We start from the raw sequence: 19,043 nt of genomic DNA, 5'->3' as shown, positions 1-19,043 counted from the left end.
CTCTCACCATTTTTAACATGTGGGAGTGGAACCAGCCCATTCTCCATCTCCATCCCTCCTACCAGTCTCCACATGGCTTCTTCTGTACATCCTTAGTTACAGGACTTCTGTTCAGTTAAACTTCAGACAATTCTCAATGATGATTCTTCTGTAGTATAGTGGTAATTTTGATGTGGTCATGAGAGGAGGCAAGCACAGTGTTTAACTACTCTGCCTTCTTGACTGGAATTCCTAGCATGATACTTTTAAAAAGTAAAGTGATGTCATGTAAAGCCTGAGCCTCTGAAACTAGACATCTGGGTTTAAATCCCAGCTCTGCCTCTTACTAGCTGTGTGGCTTTGGCCAAGTAACTTAACCTCTCTGTGTATCAGTTTCCTCATCTATAAAAAAGATGATAGTAGAACCTAACTCACTGTGAAATAAATGAGGCAATATATGTAAAGTGTTTGTAGCACTCAATAAATACACAATAGCTATGGTGCTGGCCTTGTCACTCCCAGCTTTGGGATAGTTGGAGTGTTGGAAGTAAGGAAGAAGTAGAAAGAGATAAAGCTGGACAAGTAGGCTGAGGCCATATCATGGAAGGTTAGAGTACTGGGTTGGGCTTCCTGGGAAAACAAACTGTGCAATGGAAGTTAGTATGTAGGAATTTTTGGGGGGAGTGCTCTTGGGATCTACACCTGAAGGTAAAGCAAGGAAGCAGAGTCCGGTAATGGGAGAGGCTGAGCTACAGTGCAGTCATAACACTTCAGTCAATCCCACTGGGAGCTCTAAGGCTGGGTTTGCCCCATAGAGCCATCCTCAGTTGGGGCAATGGAGACAGGACTTTATACTCTTGTATTGATCATTCATTGCCAGCAGGGTCCCTTAAGAAGGAGGTGTGACTTTGAATCAGGAAGCTCTCTTTGGCCCCGTGTGATCTCAGGAGGATGATTTGTTGCAAGCTGTTAGCCACTAACACTTTCAGCTGTTAGGGAGCAGGGGACCTGAGTTAGTGCTTGAGTCTCAGAAGTGGCAGTAGGAGGTGAAATCGGAGTAGCCTGCCACTGTGATAAACCATACTAAGAACCCTGGACTTAACTTCACTGACAATGGGGAGTCATTAAAGTGTTTCCACAGAATGGGGCATGCTGTTTGGCACCACGATGCCTTTGCTCGGATTGCTTCCTCTATCTTTAGTGTTTCTTTTCTGGATTAGAATCACCTGGGGTGCTTGTGCACTTGTTCGAACAAGAGATGAAATAGCTAAATACTGAGAAGCCAAGTGTTGGAGCCACACTGACTACATTTGCGTTCTGACATTGCCACCTTACTAACTCTGTGACAGTGGGCAAGTTCCTTAACTTCTCTATACATAAGTTTCTTCAGCTGTGAACTGGGAATAACATAACCAATTGCCTCACAGTGTTTTATGAAGCATACATGAGTTATTCCATACAAAGGGCTTATTTAATTTTTTATTCAAATATATTTGACATACCAACATTGTGAATATTTAAAATATACAAGATGTTAATTTGATAAATTTATATATGTAATATGATTGCCATTTTGTAGTGATAGTACCTCTATCACATAGCATGATTATCATTTCTTTTTAGTGGTTGGGATAATTAAGGTCTTGTCTCTTAGCCAGTTTGATCATAATACAATATTGTTCTCGATATTCACTGTACTGTTCATTAAATCTCTAGGGCTTATTTACTACTCTTGGCGAGTTCGTACTCTTAAACAACATCTGTCATACTCCCCACGTCCCATCCCCTGGTAACCACCATTTTACTCTGTTTTTCGACGTTTGGCTTTTTCAGATTCCACATATGAGTGATATCATACAGTATGCATCTTTCTCTGTCTGATTTATCTCACTTATCATAATCCCTGGCACATAATAAGTGCTCAAACAATGATAGCTACTTTCAGGCTTTACTTTAGACTCAATGGATCAGAATCTTTGATGGCTTATCCTAGGAATAGACATTTTAATAAGTACCCTCCCCACTCCAGATTATTATGATCCTCACTAAAGTTTGAGAACCATTGGTTTCCCTAGAAAACTCATCCCTTTTTTGTCCACCTGGTCAAGATTTTAAAGACTCAGCTCAAATGTTACCTCCTATTCCTAGATCAGACCCCCCCCCATCCTTCCTTTGCTTACTTCTCCCTGGCCGTGTGCAGACCTCAACCACAGCATCTATTACCTTTGACTGTCTGTCTCCTCTTGCTACATGGTGAGGTTCTTCCTTGAAGGGCAAGACTTTACATCCCTAGTATCTGCCAAAGAGCCTAGTATGGAGCTCAATAGAGGACAGTCAAGTGGATGTGGATGGACAGGCTCCTTTTGAGTCTCTTTAAAATCTCATTACCAAGCGTTGTCTACTCTAGTCTCTGAAATTGAAAATATGAAGTCCATATACTTCTATTGTTTGAGACATAGTTGGCAACTTTAGTGTTTTGTTTTTTTATCCTTTAAAAGTTTGAACTTTGTATTTCTTTTTACAATAATAAAAGTAATATATGCTCACTGTATAAAAAAAATACCCATAATCATACAACCCAGAGATAACTGATATTAGCTTTTAGGTGTATTTCCTTCAGATTTTTTCTATGCATGTCTATTTAACATAATGGTTTTTCATATTCTAATCAATTCAAGTCCACAAGTATTTATTGAACACCTAATATATGCCATCCAGTATTCTAAGTACAGAGGATATAGCAGTGAGTGCAACAGACAAAATCTCTGTTCTCTTACAGCTTATATTCAAGTTGGAGGAGATAACCCAAAAGTGAGGAAATGATACTGTATATTAAGAAGACATATTAATGGCCAACAGACATATAAAAAAATGCTCAACCTCACTAATCATTAGAGAAATGCAAATAAAAACCACAATGAGATACCACCTCACTCTGATCAGAATGGCTATCATCAATAAATCAGCAAACAACAAGTGCTGGCGAGGATGTGGAGAAAAGGGAACCTTTGTGCACTGTTGGTGGGCTTGCAGATTGGTGTGGCCACTATGGAAAACAGTATGGAGTTATCTCAAAAAACTGAAAATGGAACTACTTTATGACCCAGCCATTCCACTCATAGGTATCTATCCAGAGAATTCCAAAATGTTAATTCAAAAAAATATATGCACCCCTATGTTTATCGCAGTGCTATTCACAATAACCAAAGCATGGAAACAACTGAAATGCCCGTTGTTAGACGACTGGATTAAGAAACTGTGCTACATTTATACAATGGAGTATTACTCAGCAATAAAGAAAAATGATATCTTACCATTTGCAATGATATGGATGGACCTAGAGAATATTATGCTAAGTGAAATAAGTCAGACGGAGAAAGGCAAATACCATAGGATCTCACTTATATGTGGAACCTAAGGAACAGAATAAATGAGCACACTAAACAGAAATAGTCTTAGAGATATAGAGAAAAAACTGAGGGTTGCTAGATGGGAGGGGTCAGGGATGGGGGAGAAGGTGAGGGGATTAGAAATACAAATTGGTAGCCACAATATTGCCATGAGGATATGAAAGACAGTTTGGGGAATATAATCAATAATGTTGTAAAGATTCCACAAGTGTAATGGGCACTTGTCTTATTAGAGAGACCACTTCATGGATGGTGTAGATACCTGACCACTGTGCTGTATACCTGAAGCTGAAGCTGAATAATACGGTATGTCAACTATAATTATATATATATATATATATATATATATATATATATATATATATATATATATATATATATATATTCATTCACAGGATGTGGAGTACAGCATGGGGAATAGAGTCAATGGAATTATAACAACTATATATGATGTCAGACAGGTAGTACATTGTGGTAGGGGAGTTATCACTTTTTGAGGGGTGTAAATGTCTAATTATTACATTGTTTTGTTCACCTAAAACTAATTTTTTTATAAAGCAGCACTGTAAAAGAAAAAAGCAGCAGTAAATGCAATGAGAAAAAAAAGCTGGGGAAAGGAATGGAGAGTAGGGGGAGGATGTTTTGAGATTTGAAAGCAGTGAGAGAATGATACATACGAATATTTGGGGAAGAACATTCCAACAAAAGAAATCACAGGTACAGAGGAACTGGAAAATACCTGATTGTTCAAAGGCCAGCAAGGAGGTCACTGTGACTAGACTAGTATAGTAATGGAATGAAGTGGGAAACAAGGTCCTAGAGTCCTAAAGGTAAGGGTAGGGTGGGGTGGATCAAATCCTGTAGGGCCTTGTAGGACTTTGGGCTTTTACTATGAGTGAGATGGGGAGCATCCTTGGAAACTTTGGTGGTTTCCAGGTTTTTGCTATTATAGCATGCTTTGTGATTTTTCTATACAAATCTCTGTTTATATCCCTGAGTGCTTCCCTAGCAAAAATTTCTGGAAGTTAGATTCCTTGGTCACGTGTTATGAATAATTTAAGACTCTTAATGTATGTTGCTGGAAGGACCCACTCACAACGTACTTTAATTCAACGAATATTTATGGGTCACCTACTACATGGCAGACATGGTCTAGGGGCTTAAATAAATTGGTGAACAAAATGAATCTTTCATTCTAGCAATTTGGCTCTCACCAGCATTGTGTCAGAGTGCTTGTCTTGTTACATACTTCCCAACACCAAGTATCACCTTTCTTAAAATGCTTTAAGAAGTCAAAGGCAAAAAGAACACTTCAGTAATTTGAATGATGAAAATGGTATATTGATTGCTATTATGTTCCTTTGGATTTATTTGATTACTAGGGAGGTTGAATTACTTCCCACACATTTTCTAGCTAATCAGCCAATTGTGCTATTTCTCCTTAAAAGCTCTTTAAAATCTTTGAAAATAATTTAAAGGAGGCAGGAAGTTTGGAAACATTGAAAGAGTTAACATACATATCTTGGGAAATAAGTAGTCCTCAGGTCAAGTATACAGGCTTTCGAAATTGATTTGAAGCCAAAGAACATGCACTTTCATGTTCTGAAGAGGATTTGTTTAGTCGGGAGCACCTTGCTTACTTCCAGAGAACTTGAGAACTATCATTATGGACAAGACCTTTCCACCCAATATTCTGACATGAGCCAGGCTAGTGGGATCCCTTTTTTCAACAATCTCAACATCGCAGTGTTACCTAAGATCCCACTTTACTTAACATCAAGTCTGGTTTTAAAGCATTTATACAAGGTCTAACAATTAATTTCATGAACTCATCCCAGAAAAAGTGCTATATCACTCATTGCTGAATATCACTACAGTCAACTTCGAAGTACTCCCCTTGGGAAGCTATGCAACAACACCAGAGCCTAGTCTACCCTTCAAAACAATTTTGGAACTCTTTTTCTGGAGTGGCCATCAGAGCTGTCATCATATTACCCTTGATGTCCTGAATGTCATCAAAATGTCTTCCTTTCAATATTTCCTTATCTTCAGGTAAAGAAAAAAGTCATTGGGGGCCAGATCAGGTGAGTAGGGAGAGTGTCCCAATACAGTTATTTGTTTACTGGCTAAAAACTCCCTCATAGATAGTGCCATGTGAGCTGGTGCATTGTCGTGATGCAAAAGCCATGAATTGTTGGTGAAAAGTTCAGGTCTTTTTCATCTAACTTTTTTATGCAGCCTTTTTAGCACTTCCAAATAGTAAACTTGGATAACTGTTTGTCCAGTTGGTACTAATTCATAATGAAAATCCCTCCAATATTAAAAAATGTTAGCAACATCGTTTTGACTCTTGATTTGGACTGACAGAAGTTTTTTGGTCGTGGAAAATTGGCTGATTTCCCTTGTGCACTTTGATGCTTTGTTTCAGGGTCTTATTGCTACACCCATGGTTCATCACCAGTGATAACATGGCCCAAAACATCATCTTGCCTCACCAAAAGGTCTTGGCAAACTTCGACTCTCCTTTGCTTTTGTTCATCGGTGAGCTCCTTTGAGATCAATTTTACACACACCTTTCTTATGCCAAGATTTTCAGTTAAGATTTTCCTGTTTCTCGATCGATGTTTATGTAGTCTGCTATGCTTCTCACAGTCAGCTGACGATTTTGATGCACAATTCGATGACTTTTTGCTATGTTTTTGTCAGTTCTGTTCGTTACTGGCTGCTGTGACCTCTCTTCATCAGTGACTCATTCTCTCCTCTCAGAAAAACATTTAATCCATTGGTACACTGCCGTTGTCTTCATGGCATTATTCCCATAAACTTGGACTAATATATTCCTGATTTCACTTCCACTCTTGCCAAGTTTAGCAAGAAATTTAATGTTTGTTCATTGTTCTAATTCAAGCTCAGACATTCTCGCGACAGCACACAAAAACACGCAACTACAATAATGAACGCCACTCAGCAAGACACTGCCACACATCAACATAAACACAGCTGTGAGACACTGACATACCAAAGTTATGAAACCTTATTGAGCTATTTGTACAGTGCTGCCAATGTAAGCACACGGTGGCAAGTTTGCGAACTTAATTGTCAGACCTCGTACAAGAGCTATCATATAGTATTTGTCTCTGTCTGACATATCCCCCACTTTTAATAGTGGTTACCTTTGAGGAGAGAGAATCAGGGGTGTGGATAGGGGCTTTAATTTACCTTTTGTATCTTCCCATAGTTTGAATTTTTTTTTACCTTAAATGAATATGACTTTTAAAAAATTCCAACAGGGGTTATCTGGGTGGGAGCTAATGGCTTATTCTTATTTTTTACTTTGTATCTCTTTATTAGAAAAAAACAGATGAATAATTTATTATTTTAAGTACAGCATAGGGAAGGTAGTCAATAATATTTTTATAACTAGGTATGGTGCCAGATGGATACTAGACTTATTGGGTGGACCACATTATAAGTCTAACGACTTATTATAATGTCTAACGACTAAGATATATACCTGAAACGAATATAATACTGAATGTCAACTGTAATTGAAAAATAAAAATAAAGAATTCCCCAGTGTTATAAGTCAAAATCTGTGTGCGTGCATGTGTGTGTGTCTGTGTCTGTGTTTCATATGTCTACAGGAATATAAACCAAACTGCTAATGTGCGGGCCGGATCTAAAATTGTTTGGGGAGATGAGAGAGGGAGATGAGTTTCATTTTTTACTTTATACACGTACATATTAAGTTTGTTATAGTAAACATGTATTACCATTCTACATTTTTTTTCAGAAAAGGAATAATAAACCATTTTCCTCCCTGAAGTTAAAAGGGCATGTGCTTATTGTGGAAAATGTGGAAAAGAATAAACAATGGACTAACAATCCCAACAGTTAACATTTTAGCATGTTTCCTTTCATGCTACCCCTTACTTGTTTTTTTGTGGGGTTTTTTAGATAGTTGAGTTCATACTGTATATAGTTTTGTATCCCGTTTTGCTGCTTGAGATTAAAATATAAGTACACATACTTTCCCATGTCATGATAATACTTGGATGACTGTATAATACACCATTTTATAGTTCTGTCACAATTGAAGTTGACTAATTAGCTATTTCTTGAAATTGAACATTCATGGTATTTCCAGTTTTTCCATATTAAAAATAATTCTCTGATGAGCATCTCAGTAATAAAATTTTTGTCTGTATTTCTAAGTGTTCCCTTAGGATAGATTCCTAGAATTGGAATTACTGGATGAAAGAGCAGACTTCTAGAGGTGGGATTAATTGATAGAAAATATTTTTATGGATAACAAAAGGTTATACCAATTTTTACTCCTCCCAACGGTGTGACAAGAGTCTCACCACTCACTTGCCAGCATTGTATATCATCCTTTTTTTTTTCTTTTATCTTTCCTATAGTAACGTTGACCATGACAGCGGTATCTCCATTTTTTATTGCTAGTGAGACTTAACACTTCTCATATACTTATCCACCATTAGTATCCCCTCCACTGTGTACTACTTATTTCAATTTTTGCCCATTTATTAACTAGAGTCTTCTGGATTTTCTTGTCAATTAAAATGAGGTCTTAAAAGATATCAACCCTTTGTCTATTATATTGGTTACAAATGAAAATATTTTTCACAAGTTTGTTGGTTTGTAAAACTGTCTTGGCCATACAATTTTTTAAAAAGTTAATTAGATCCCAAGTACAGCCGATTTTGAGCCTGTTTTCCCTTGATTAAACTGAAGAGGTTTGGCAAATGATCTAAAACGACCATTTCGGCTTATCGTAAATTTAGATCTGTGAAAAAAAATGTGTGGGCAGATTTAAAGATTGTTCAGCTCACATGCATTTTTAAAGAATTTAAGAAGATGGGATGGGGGCAGGGATGGAAGCAGTTTGTGCCAGAAATTTTCAGAATTCTGAAGTAAGAAGCCTGCGTGTTCGGAGGGGGAGTAAGTTATGTGCAAGCGAACAGAATTGCTCACGGAAAAATACAGCTCTGGGCTGCAGATGTGGGCATGGCTTGGTTTTAATTATTCCCCCCCACCTCCTTTTCTTCGGCTCCCCTCCCCCTGCCATAATAAAGAGAGAAGCCAGATTAAGACTCTAGAGGGTATAGACAGCCCTTTCTCCATAAGACCTGCTCCTGTGCAGCCGGCTAGCACATCAAAGGCTGGATGAAATACCTAGGAAAGAAAGGAACCAAATCTACTAGGATCCTTCCAAACTCCCGCCTTCGTCTGGGCTTCAGCACAGGGTTATTATGACTGCCAAGCGTAGTTCCACAGACTTCAAACAGAAAGCTGTCAAAGAAACTTTCTCATTATGCTGAGAGGGAAAAAAAGCACAACAGAATGTTGTTTGCTGATGCATTGGGACTGAGCAAATCAGTGATTGCAAAAGGATTTAGTTTTCTGAGAAAGAACCCATAGTAAATCGCGCGATCTGATCGTTTCTCCAGGTTTGGGGGGAGTTGTCAGACGGGGGGCTGTACACTGACTTTAGCTATCCCGGGGGTGTTCGCCCCAGAGTCTGGGGGGGGGGCGAGATTGGAGAATTGTCGTCATGAGAGCGAATAGGGGTTCCTCAGGTGAAAATGGGTAGGCTGGGTCTCAACGGCGGAAAAAGGAGCTCAAGGAGTAAATTTCCTGTCTTCCAAGAAAGCCTCGAGGCCTTGGGGTATGGCTGGGGAAAGATGAGGCGACAGAGAAGCCTGAAGCAAGAGAAATGGAGTCGGTGTTTGGTGCGCATGAAGTGACAGAGGGTCTCAGACAGAGCTTAGCAAAACCAAGGCTCTCCAAGGGGGTCTGTGCGCCAGGAGCAAGCGGGGTGCGGAGGAGGGCTACGCCCTGCGTTGCGGTGAGCTAGTTGGCGTGAGGATTACGTCTAGTAGGGACCTGGGCCAAGCAGGTGGAACTGAGCGGTGGACTCCGCGATGTCTCCGGCTGGAAGGCCGGATCCGGCGGGGGGGGGGCGGTGCTACGAGCTACAGGAAGATGGGCGGGGCGGGGCGGGCTCAGCCGGGCCGCGCGCAACAGCGGCCTCGGGAGAGGAGGGACTGGAGGCTCCGCCCATTTCCCCGCCTCCTCCCCTGACTAGTCCTTGTCCGCAGATCCTCAGGCGCCACGAGCTCTCGGAGAAGGAGGAGAAAGCAGCGAGTTCCGGAGCCCTCCCCACCCAGCTCCAACCTTTGCTTCAGTGATCATGGCTGCCGAGGATGTGGTGGCGACGGGCGCTGACCCGAACGAGCTGGAGGGCGGGCTGCTGAACGAGATTTTCATGTCGCCGCTCAACCTGCTGCTGCTCGGCCTCTGCATCTTCCTGCTTTACAAGATCGTGCGCGGGGACCAGCCGGCGGCCAGCAGCGACAGCGACGACGACGAGCCGCCCCCGCTGCCCCGCCTTAAGCGGCGCGACTTCACCCCTGCCGAGCTGCGGCGCTTTGACGGCGTCCAGGACCCGCGCATACTCATGGCCATCAACGGCAAGGTGTTCGATGTGACCAAAGGTCGCAAGTTCTACGGGCCCGGTACGGCGGCCCGCCCTGGGGACGCGGAGACAAAGGAAGGGGCCCCGGCACGGGGCAAGATCCGGGAGGTTTGAGGGGGGAGCAGAGCGCCCCCGGGGGGAAGAATGGCGACGAGCCAGTGAGGGCGGGCAAGCTGTGATGGCCCGACGGCTCCCACGGCGGGCGGGGGGCAAGGGACGCTCTAGAAAGGCTGCGGACCAGTGGGTGACGCCGATTCCCGGCCTCGCGCCGCTAGCGCGGGGATAAGAGACGGAGAGTCTGATACCCTTAAGCCGGGGTGGGTGGATCGCAAGGCCGGAAACGTTTAGGGGGCACAGCAGAACGCAGTGTTGGGGGAGTTTCGAAGGTATTAGCTTTGAGGTTGCCTGAAAGGAGGAGGCGGTGTTGGGCTGAAGAAAGGAAATGTGGGTGTCTTGAGGGAGGCATGGGTGGAGGACTGGAGGAGGGAGGTCCAGCCTTGGAGAGGACGTGAAGGCCGATGACGCCAGGAGTAGCCTTGGTCGAATTTGAGGGTGTGGGAGAAGGAAAGGGAGATGGGATTACCAGCACGTAGACGCATCGTGCGTGGGGGTGAATGTGAGTGTGCGCTCTGTGTGCATTGTCAGTGTATGTGGCTTGTCAGGCAGTGTGTGCGTGCGCGCGTGCTTGGAATGTGGCATGTGTCAGGTATGTGTGTGGCATGTGTGTGCGCGCTGTGTGTGGCGGACTGGGAAAAGATGGAAGTTGAACAAGGGAGGTTCGGTAGGAGGAAGGCAGCTGGTTGAAGGAAGAATAAAGGCTGGATGTGGTGGACAATGGGAATGTAGCAACATGAGGAGGTAATATAGTATTTTAGACTACATCAGGAGAGAAAGGACTAGAAGCCAAAAAAAAAAATTAAAATGGAGGGAGGGAGAAGTGGGAGGATCCCGAGAAACAAAAGGGGTAGGGCTCTGAAGGCTGCTGGGTGTGGGGATTCAGGATAAGCCAGCCAGAAGGGAAATGAGGGGTGGATGGGTGACTGCTGAGCTGTTGGAGGAGGCAGGCTTGAAGGGGCCTTAGTGATGTGGCTTTTTTTTAAGCCTGGTTGGATCAGAATAACCTGATGCAAATGAGTTAACATATTGATTCTGGCCTAATCACCGTAACAACGGAAGAGTCTCTGGGGGAGATTACCTGGAATCTGCACTTTTAACCTGCCTCCCCAGGCCATCGCGGCCAGGTTTGGAAAGCCCTGCTTTAAAGAGTATTTGCAGAGGAGGTGGAAGACATTTTATTTTAACTCTTCCAATATGGACTCTTCTAAAATCAGGGAGCTCAGGGAATGTGTCCACATTGACTGCGTTCTCTTCCCTGCTGCTCTGGAAGAGTATAGAAGGCAGCAATCTGGCCATTCCCACTTCTGCTTTGTCTTACTCTCCCAGTCTGACTCATCAAAATCAGATATGTTAAAATTCTTAAGGAACTCTCCCACTTAGCAGTTTTTCCTTGTGGATTATTTAGAAGACCTACTTAATGCAGACATGTAACTGTCAAAATAATTTTAAAACCACACCTGTATTGTCACTTACAGCGGCACACCTAAAGGCATTATCAATAAACATAATCGTGTAAATACCTGTTATTACTGAGCTACATCATAAAGTTGTCAAAACACATGCATGGGGCATCATCATATGATTGTAGTTTGCAAAGTCATTGAGAGGAATGTAGGCCTGTGCACAGAGCACAACACTGGGAGTGAGGCAACCTGGGTTCGAGCCCTTGTTGGATCATTGACTAGCTGTGTGACCCAATGCAAAGCGTTGTTCTCTGTGGGCCTTACTGTGTTTCCCCTAAAATAAGACTCAGCCAGACCATCAGTTCTAATGTGTCTTTTGGAGCAAAAATTAGTATTGCTCTTATATTAATAAAATAAGACTGGGTATATAATATAATACCAGGTCTTATATTAATTTTTGCTCCAAAGGACACATTAGAGCTGATGGTCCATCTAGGTCTTATTTTCGGGGAAACACAGTAGTTGTCCTTCTTTAAAATCATAAGGATGGCCCACTCTTAGTCTCTCCCCTGCACTATCCTGTGATACCATGAATATATGACATCACGTGGAAAGGATACTTCATGTTACAAAGGATTCCTAAGAATTATACATTTGAGTGCCTATTCTATGCGTGGCACTTTTGTAGGTGCTGGGGCTATGGCAGTGAACAACAACAAAAAACAAATCTCTGCTCATGGAGTTTACATTCTAGTGAATATTCTGGTGATAACATTTAAAAGTTGATCTTAAATTTAATCTAATTTGAAAAAAGCCTGGTGGATTGAGGTTGCAGGTGACCAGGCAATATTGAAACTTGACCCATGCTCATACTTGGCATAGTGGTTACCTACAAACTTTTTAATGTCAGGGTTGCTACTCAGTCAACCTTTGGGGAAACACATTGTTTAAAGTACACTGGATTCTTTTCATGTATTTGTGCAATATTTAAATAAGTATAAACATCCACTTTAAGTACCTACGGAATAAGTCACTGTTCTCTTAGACAAAAGTTCAGTATAATATATGTAATAGCATTCTAATGTTTTATAGAATTAGTTTGGGATATTGATTGAGCCTTTATTTCCCATGATAGTTTTAGGATTTTTAGTCTTCTTTTCTTCAAGGCCACCAAAAACAGTGATAGAGCTGATCTCTGTGCTGTTTATTGACAGTGAAGATTATGTAACATGTGGATAGATTTCTGATACTCTTATAAAATGATTTCTCCTGCAGGTGCCACATGTTAATGTTTAATACAGTCTCACACCCAGAACTCTCTATATGATACGTTTGACTCATTAAAACATATTAGAGTACATTTAGAAGGAAATGGTCTCATTTACTAAAACCTTAGTGTTTATTATCTTAAGAAACCATAACTTTCCCTGGTGTAGCCCAGGTGCCCAGAACAGAGCCAGGCTTTGGGTTCAATGTCCTAAAACTGAATTCTGACCTGTGGACCCATTATTACCTGGATGGGTGCGATAGTCTTTTATGGCATTTTTATTAGCTATTTGAACATCACAGGAAGTTAATGATAATGTATAACTTTTTGATTTAGTTTTAGTTATTTAAAAGTTTAATAACAACAGATCTTTTACTATCCACTACATAATCATTAAAGTATCAACATCACTTACGGTTTCCAAATAGAATTGGATATTCCAGAAAAAGGGCTATGTTGATGGGTAAGGAAGCTATTTTCTGTGCATGAACAACAGAGAACTTGACTGTCTAATAAAGAATTGGTCTTTGGCTTTGTTTTGTCTTTAAAAGAGGGGCCGTATGGGGTCTTTGCGGGGAGAGATGCATCCAGGGGCCTCGCCACATTTTGCCTGGATAAGGAAGCACTGAAGGATGAGTACGATGACCTTTCTGACCTCACTGCTGCCCAGCAGGAGACCCTGAGTGACTGGGACTCTCAGTTCACATGTAAGCATTTTTAAAAATTGTGTCTAGATCAAATTTTGACCAGTAATGTGATTCACGGCAGTCCAATAGTTATTACCAAACTGCCTGAAACTTGGGAGTACTTTCATTGGCTTCTGAATCTTAGATCAAGTTCATGGCTTGAAGTAATTGCAGAAGTGCTGAGTCACTTGCCATGACTGCATACCAATTTTTCGCTCATCCTCTATGAAAACTTGGATTTGAGAGGTTTGCATAGATTCCACACTAGGATTTGGTGCTTGATGCGAGGGGGAAAGAGAGTGGCCATCTTAGCTACAGAAAAGGGTTTTCATAAGTCCTTACTTGTAGAACTTGCCGTTTATAAACACCCCACATTTTTATTGAAGAATGGGAGACTTGTAGTCTACAGAACAGCTTCTCTGAATTTAATTGAGCCTAACTATAGACTTCATCTACAAATGATGCTTATAATCTTCCCAGCAACAATGGTGTCTGCATTTTTAAAAAGAGAAAAAAAGGAGACACTTGTTTCCTGCCGTATGCTATGGGCTGAGGTCGTTAGGGGTAAGTAAGGATGGAGGTTAATTTCAAAGTCTGAGTAACTGGCTTTTGTCAAACCCAAGTGTTTATCCCTTTAGCAATATTTCATTGCTAAGAATTTGAATGATAATCTTTCCCAGCTTTGAAATAGTATATAAAAACCACGATCATTTCTTTGAGGAAGATTTTTCATTCAAAATGTGGTTTTCTATTTGCTGTTCCCTATAATCAGTTAAATATTACTTTTGGGTAAATTCAACCATTTTCCTTGAAATTAACACTTACTTCAGAGAGAGTTCTGGGTTAATAATTAGGCGGAGATGGCTCTACCTTTAGAGTTTGGATCCTACGCAGACTATAGCATTCAAGTCTAGAGGCAAGTCTTTTTAGTTGAAAAACATAATCAGCTATCTAACATAGTCCCTCATTTTTTGCATCCTCAAGATGCCTTTGTAACAATAGAGTCTTCTATATGAAACCAATGAGTTGTAACTTACAACTTACGAAGCTCTATTTTCTAGGGCTTGCCTTCATCATGGGGTAAAAAGTGGGTTTTCCCTGCTTAGACTAAGGCTAGCCCCAAACACTGCTGTGAAACTTCAGCTACACTCAGGGCTGGTGTGGATTCCCCTTAAGGCAGGTTTCTCAGGCACCATGGCTTTTATTTGTCTAGCATAGTCCCGAGCGCCCTTAGGGACCTTTATAATATGTTCAGATACGGAAGTTTCCATTGTTTCTGGAGATTATTTCACACAAAAGCCACTCTGGTTACCTGGTTAGACAGGTTGCAAACTCCTCTAATTCCCACCCATACTGGGAAAGAGGAGGCTCTGCCCTCTTTGGCTTCTGACACTGAGATTATTAACCCTGCAGTAGCTTGGCCGCAGTGATACAAACCATTTTGGTGGTGGTTTGCTAGCTCCATCCCTTCTCAAGTCTTGCATTCTGGTTTATTCTCTTAAATCTGTTTTCCCCAATATCTCCAGTGCTCTCCTGCCTCCTTTACCACTTCCTTTAATTATATGTAACTTTTTCCTCATGTTGGAGAAAAATTTCATCTGCTATCTATCCTCTCCATCCACTAGATTATTATCATTCCTCCCTTCTCACTGTCAAATAATCACCTAGTAAGTGGTTGTTCTATCCACTGCTTCGTTTCCTCTCTATACCTCCTTCTTCCCTACAATATGGTTTCTAGAAGACCCACAATTCAATTGAACTTTCTAAAAGGTTTCCAGGGACCTGCTTCTTCCCAATACTAACTTCACTTCTGTCCTTGTACTAAAACTTGTCATGTTCCCCTCCAGAGTGGCTCCCTCTCCTGAGACCCCGTTTCAGTCCATGTAATCTCCAGTTTTCACTTCATTAACTCTTGTTTTCAGTTCTTTAAATTATTTCATATTCTTCCTTTCCAATCCCACAGATACCCCCCTACTCCTGGCTCTCGTTCCTTCGCATGTGGATCTGCCCATCAGCCTCCTGGTCACTCTGTTCCTGCTCTCTCCTTACTGTAATCTGCCCTCAATACCACAGTGATACCATCGTTGCCGAAGCACTATTTTACCTTGTCATTCCTTTGTCATAAACCTTCAGTGCTCTTTGCCACCTATAGGATAAGTCCAAATTTCTCAGGCTGGCTTTCCACATCTTTTTTATTTCCCCACGCTGCTCAGCCAACCTTATTCTTACTCTACTCCTACCAACGTGGGCTCTTTAATTGCTCCCCAGATACATTCAGTTTCACCTGCATGCTTTTGTGTGTGGTGTTTTCATTTTCTGGAAATCCGCCCCCCCCCGCCCAATCCTTCTACACATTTTCCAAAGCATATCCTTCTTTCATGAAGTGTTCTGCAACCCTTCTCACTAACTCATAACAAGCCCTTGCTCTTCTAAACTTAAACACAAACACAGCTCGTCTGGACACTCGGTGCATACTCATTGTCAGACATCACTACCGTGTTTCCCAAAAAATAAGACCTAGCCAGACAAATCAGCCCTAATGCATCTTTTGGAGCAAAAATCAAAACTCAAACCCAACACATTGCTGTATAGATTGTAGGCCTCAAATGCTTTAACATGAAATGTGATTTCCTGTCAAGCATGAGAATGATCATTTGTGTTTTCCTCTCTACTTCTAGTCAAGTATCATCACGTGGGCAAACTGCTGAAGGAGGGGGAGGAGCCCACTGTGTACTCAGATGAGGACGAACCAAAAGATGAGAATGCTCGGAAAAATGATTAAAGCATTCAGTGGAAGCATATCTATTTTTGTATTTTGCAGAATCATTTGTAACATTCCAGTCTGTCTTTAAAACATGGTGATTTCAATATTTAGAAAAGTTTTGAACTTGCTGTAAATTTTTAAAATTAACATCACTAGTGACCCTGATAAAATTAACTTCTGTCTTAGAATGCATGATATGTTTGTGTCACAAATCCAGAAAAGTGAACTGCAGTGCCGTAATACAAATGTTAGTACTGTTTTTCTTCTATCTGTAGTTATTACAGGCTGAATTTAAATTTGTTTTCCTGAGAGACAGGTAAGACTTGGGTATTTCCCCAAAACAGATAAAAATGTAAAATGTGCAAAGTCCTTCAAGCACCAAGAACAACGGATCAACTTTTAGTCATGATATTCTCAAAAGACAGCAAATTCCTTATTTCTCAATTGACTTAGCTGCGTGATTTCTGTTTTATCTACCTCTAAAACAAATCTGCAGTATCCCAAAGGCTTTAGTATTGATTAAACAAAGGTGTCCAGTAACAAAATGAAATTTCAAAGCTGGGCTTAGTTGGAAGAAATACATTAAATGTTTTGAGACAGCAGCATTGTCCTTCAGACCCTCAGACACTCCCACTAACATAGTAACCGGTAGTAAGGATTAAAACCAGATCTGAACATTCAAAAGAAAGCCTTGGGGGAAAATCAACTGGCTTGCCTAAAAACCTAAATACATGAAGATTGTAGGACTATCTTCCCAATCCCCATGTTCATGGTGGGGAAATGGTTATTTTGCACGATCTGACATGAGAGGGGCATGTAGAACAGGTGTTTGCTCTCCTGAGAACCTTCACAGACACCCCTGAAGACAAGAAGCAGTACACATCACTAGCCAAGTGGTTTTTGAAGAAGTGAAGTATATTCATAAGGTAGCAGTTGTCTTTGTTGTCACAAAACTATAGCCACTGCAAGAGTAGTAGTCAAGTGTCTAGGTCTTTGATATTGGTCTTTTGATTAACAATAAACTTAGCTTAAGTAGACTGTACAGTTATATGAATTTGTAAAAGTATATGAACAACTAGTGAGGTTACAAACTCTTGTAGTTGAATAATATTTTCATTGTATTTTCTTGTGAACCGTGTTTAATGGTTTTACCTCAAATCAGAAAACAAAATGAAGTGCTTTGGTCAGTTAATAAAATGGTTTTACCCAGTGTAGTGTGGTGGGTTTTATTTTAAAACCTTAATCTAAGAACCAGTTTCAATCATTTTACTTTATCTTAATACTGAGTTTTACTTTTGAGTGATTTTTGTATTCCAAAAGAAACTTCAGAGGCCTCACACTACAAACCAGATACCAGCTTGTCTTGTTAAGAAATGGTGAATTGGGACGGACAGGTGGCTCAGTTGTTTAGAGGACAAACTCTGGGTAACGGAGCTGCCGGTTCGATTCCCACATGGGCCAGCGAGCTGCACCCTCAGCAACTAGAATGAAGTCAGTGAGCTGCCGCTCAGCTGCCCGGTGGCCAGATGGCTCAATTGGAGGGTGGGCTCTCAACTACAAGGTTGCTGGTTCGACTCCTGCAAGGGATGGTGGGCTGCACCCCGTACAACTAAGATTAAACTCGGCACCTTGAGCTGAGCTGCCGCTGAGCTCCCGGATGGCTCGGTTGGAGCGCGTCCTCTCAACCACAAGGTTGCCGGTTCCACTCCCTCAAAAGATGGTGGGCTGCGCCCCCTGCAACTAACAACAGCAACTGGACCTGGAGCTGAGCTGCGCCCTCCACGACTAAGATTGAAAGGGCAACAAACGACTTGGAAGAGTCCCAGAAGTACACACTGTTCCCCAATAAAGTCCTGTTCCCTTACCCCCTCCCAAAAAAATTTTTTAAAAAAAGAAATGGTGAATTGAATTGACTTTCTGTGACTAGTCAAATTCTGCCTCTTTAAATCAGAACTTTCTAAACTCAGAGGCAGACCTCCACTTTTGAGGTCTATATATAGCAAGGATTTTAAGGGGTAATTTTACAGAAGGCATTGTTAGCAAGTACCAAGGCAGGGTTTTGTTGTGGGTTTGTTTTGTTTTCAATGTATCTGATCAGGAAAGTATTCAGGAAACCTTAGAGTAGCAAAGTTAATTCACTTCATGTTAAAAGGAGGATACCAGATTTGCATATAGCAGTGGTATGAACACAGACATCTCATTCTGAATGTTAAGAGTTTTGCCTTTTTATTGTTGGCAGTTTTCTGACAAGAGATGTACTCCCTGAACCAAAGAGGCCTCACAGCTTTGCCCGTGTTTTATGTTTTTAAACCATATTATTCCTTGGTTTTGTTTTTAAACATGCCCCTTTCCCCAAGTAGGTTTAATTCAACAAATATTCGAGTTGTCTGTCTTGTGCCAAACAATCTGTTATGCATTATCTTCCTCGTATGCTTTGGGGGAGGGGTGGGAGAGAGAGCTTGGGCCACATTTGCTGCCTGAAACCTCATTTAGATGTGAAGATTAGACTACTCCTTTTAGAAAGTTAAACAGATTTCCTCTGATGCCAAGAAGAAAACATCCAGAGCCTAGTTAAAGCTTCTATTCCAAATACCCTGATTTCCCTCCACTCAGAACTATATCAACATTGTGTTGACTGTATGTAAAAGGATATTACTGTGAGGCAGGACCTTGCTCTAAAAAACTTCACAAATCCAGCTCACATATTTGTAAGCCATTTTACATAAAAGGCATCATTCAAGAAGATGAGGGAAGGGTTGTTCCAACCACCTTGGGCCAGTGGGGAGGTGTCAGATTATGTTTGCTCCCCACCTGATTTCATCCAGCCCCTGCAGAGACACTTCTCAGTACCAGCATCTCTGGGTCCTAAGCATTTCAGTGTCTCTCCAAATCTGTGGCTTCTCTACATAATGTCACAT

General features: G+C 41.4%; 1 protein-coding gene across 1 annotated transcript; it reads left to right on the top strand.

The window, feature by feature from the left end:
• The first annotated feature begins 9,382 nt into the window (after nucleotides 1-9,382).
• On the top strand, nucleotides 9,383-17,335 carry PGRMC1 (progesterone receptor membrane component 1). Its single transcript, XM_081042626.1, has 3 exons — nucleotides 9,383-9,928; nucleotides 13,227-13,382; nucleotides 16,040-17,335. The coding sequence occupies exons 1-3, from the start codon at nucleotides 9,604-9,606 to the stop codon at nucleotides 16,141-16,143; spliced, it is 585 nt and encodes a 194-aa protein (XP_080898752.1). The 5' UTR covers nucleotides 9,383-9,603; the 3' UTR covers nucleotides 16,144-17,335.
• Nucleotides 17,336-19,043: the final 1,708 nt, after the last annotated feature.

Source organism: Rhinolophus hipposideros (genome assembly GCF_964194185.1).
Source record: "Rhinolophus hipposideros genome assembly, chromosome: X".
In the NCBI taxonomy this organism is placed as follows: Eukaryota; Metazoa; Chordata; class Mammalia; order Chiroptera; family Rhinolophidae; genus Rhinolophus; species Rhinolophus hipposideros.
Note: the sequence above shows the minus strand (reverse complement) of the source record. Positions and strands in the feature narration are given on the sequence as shown.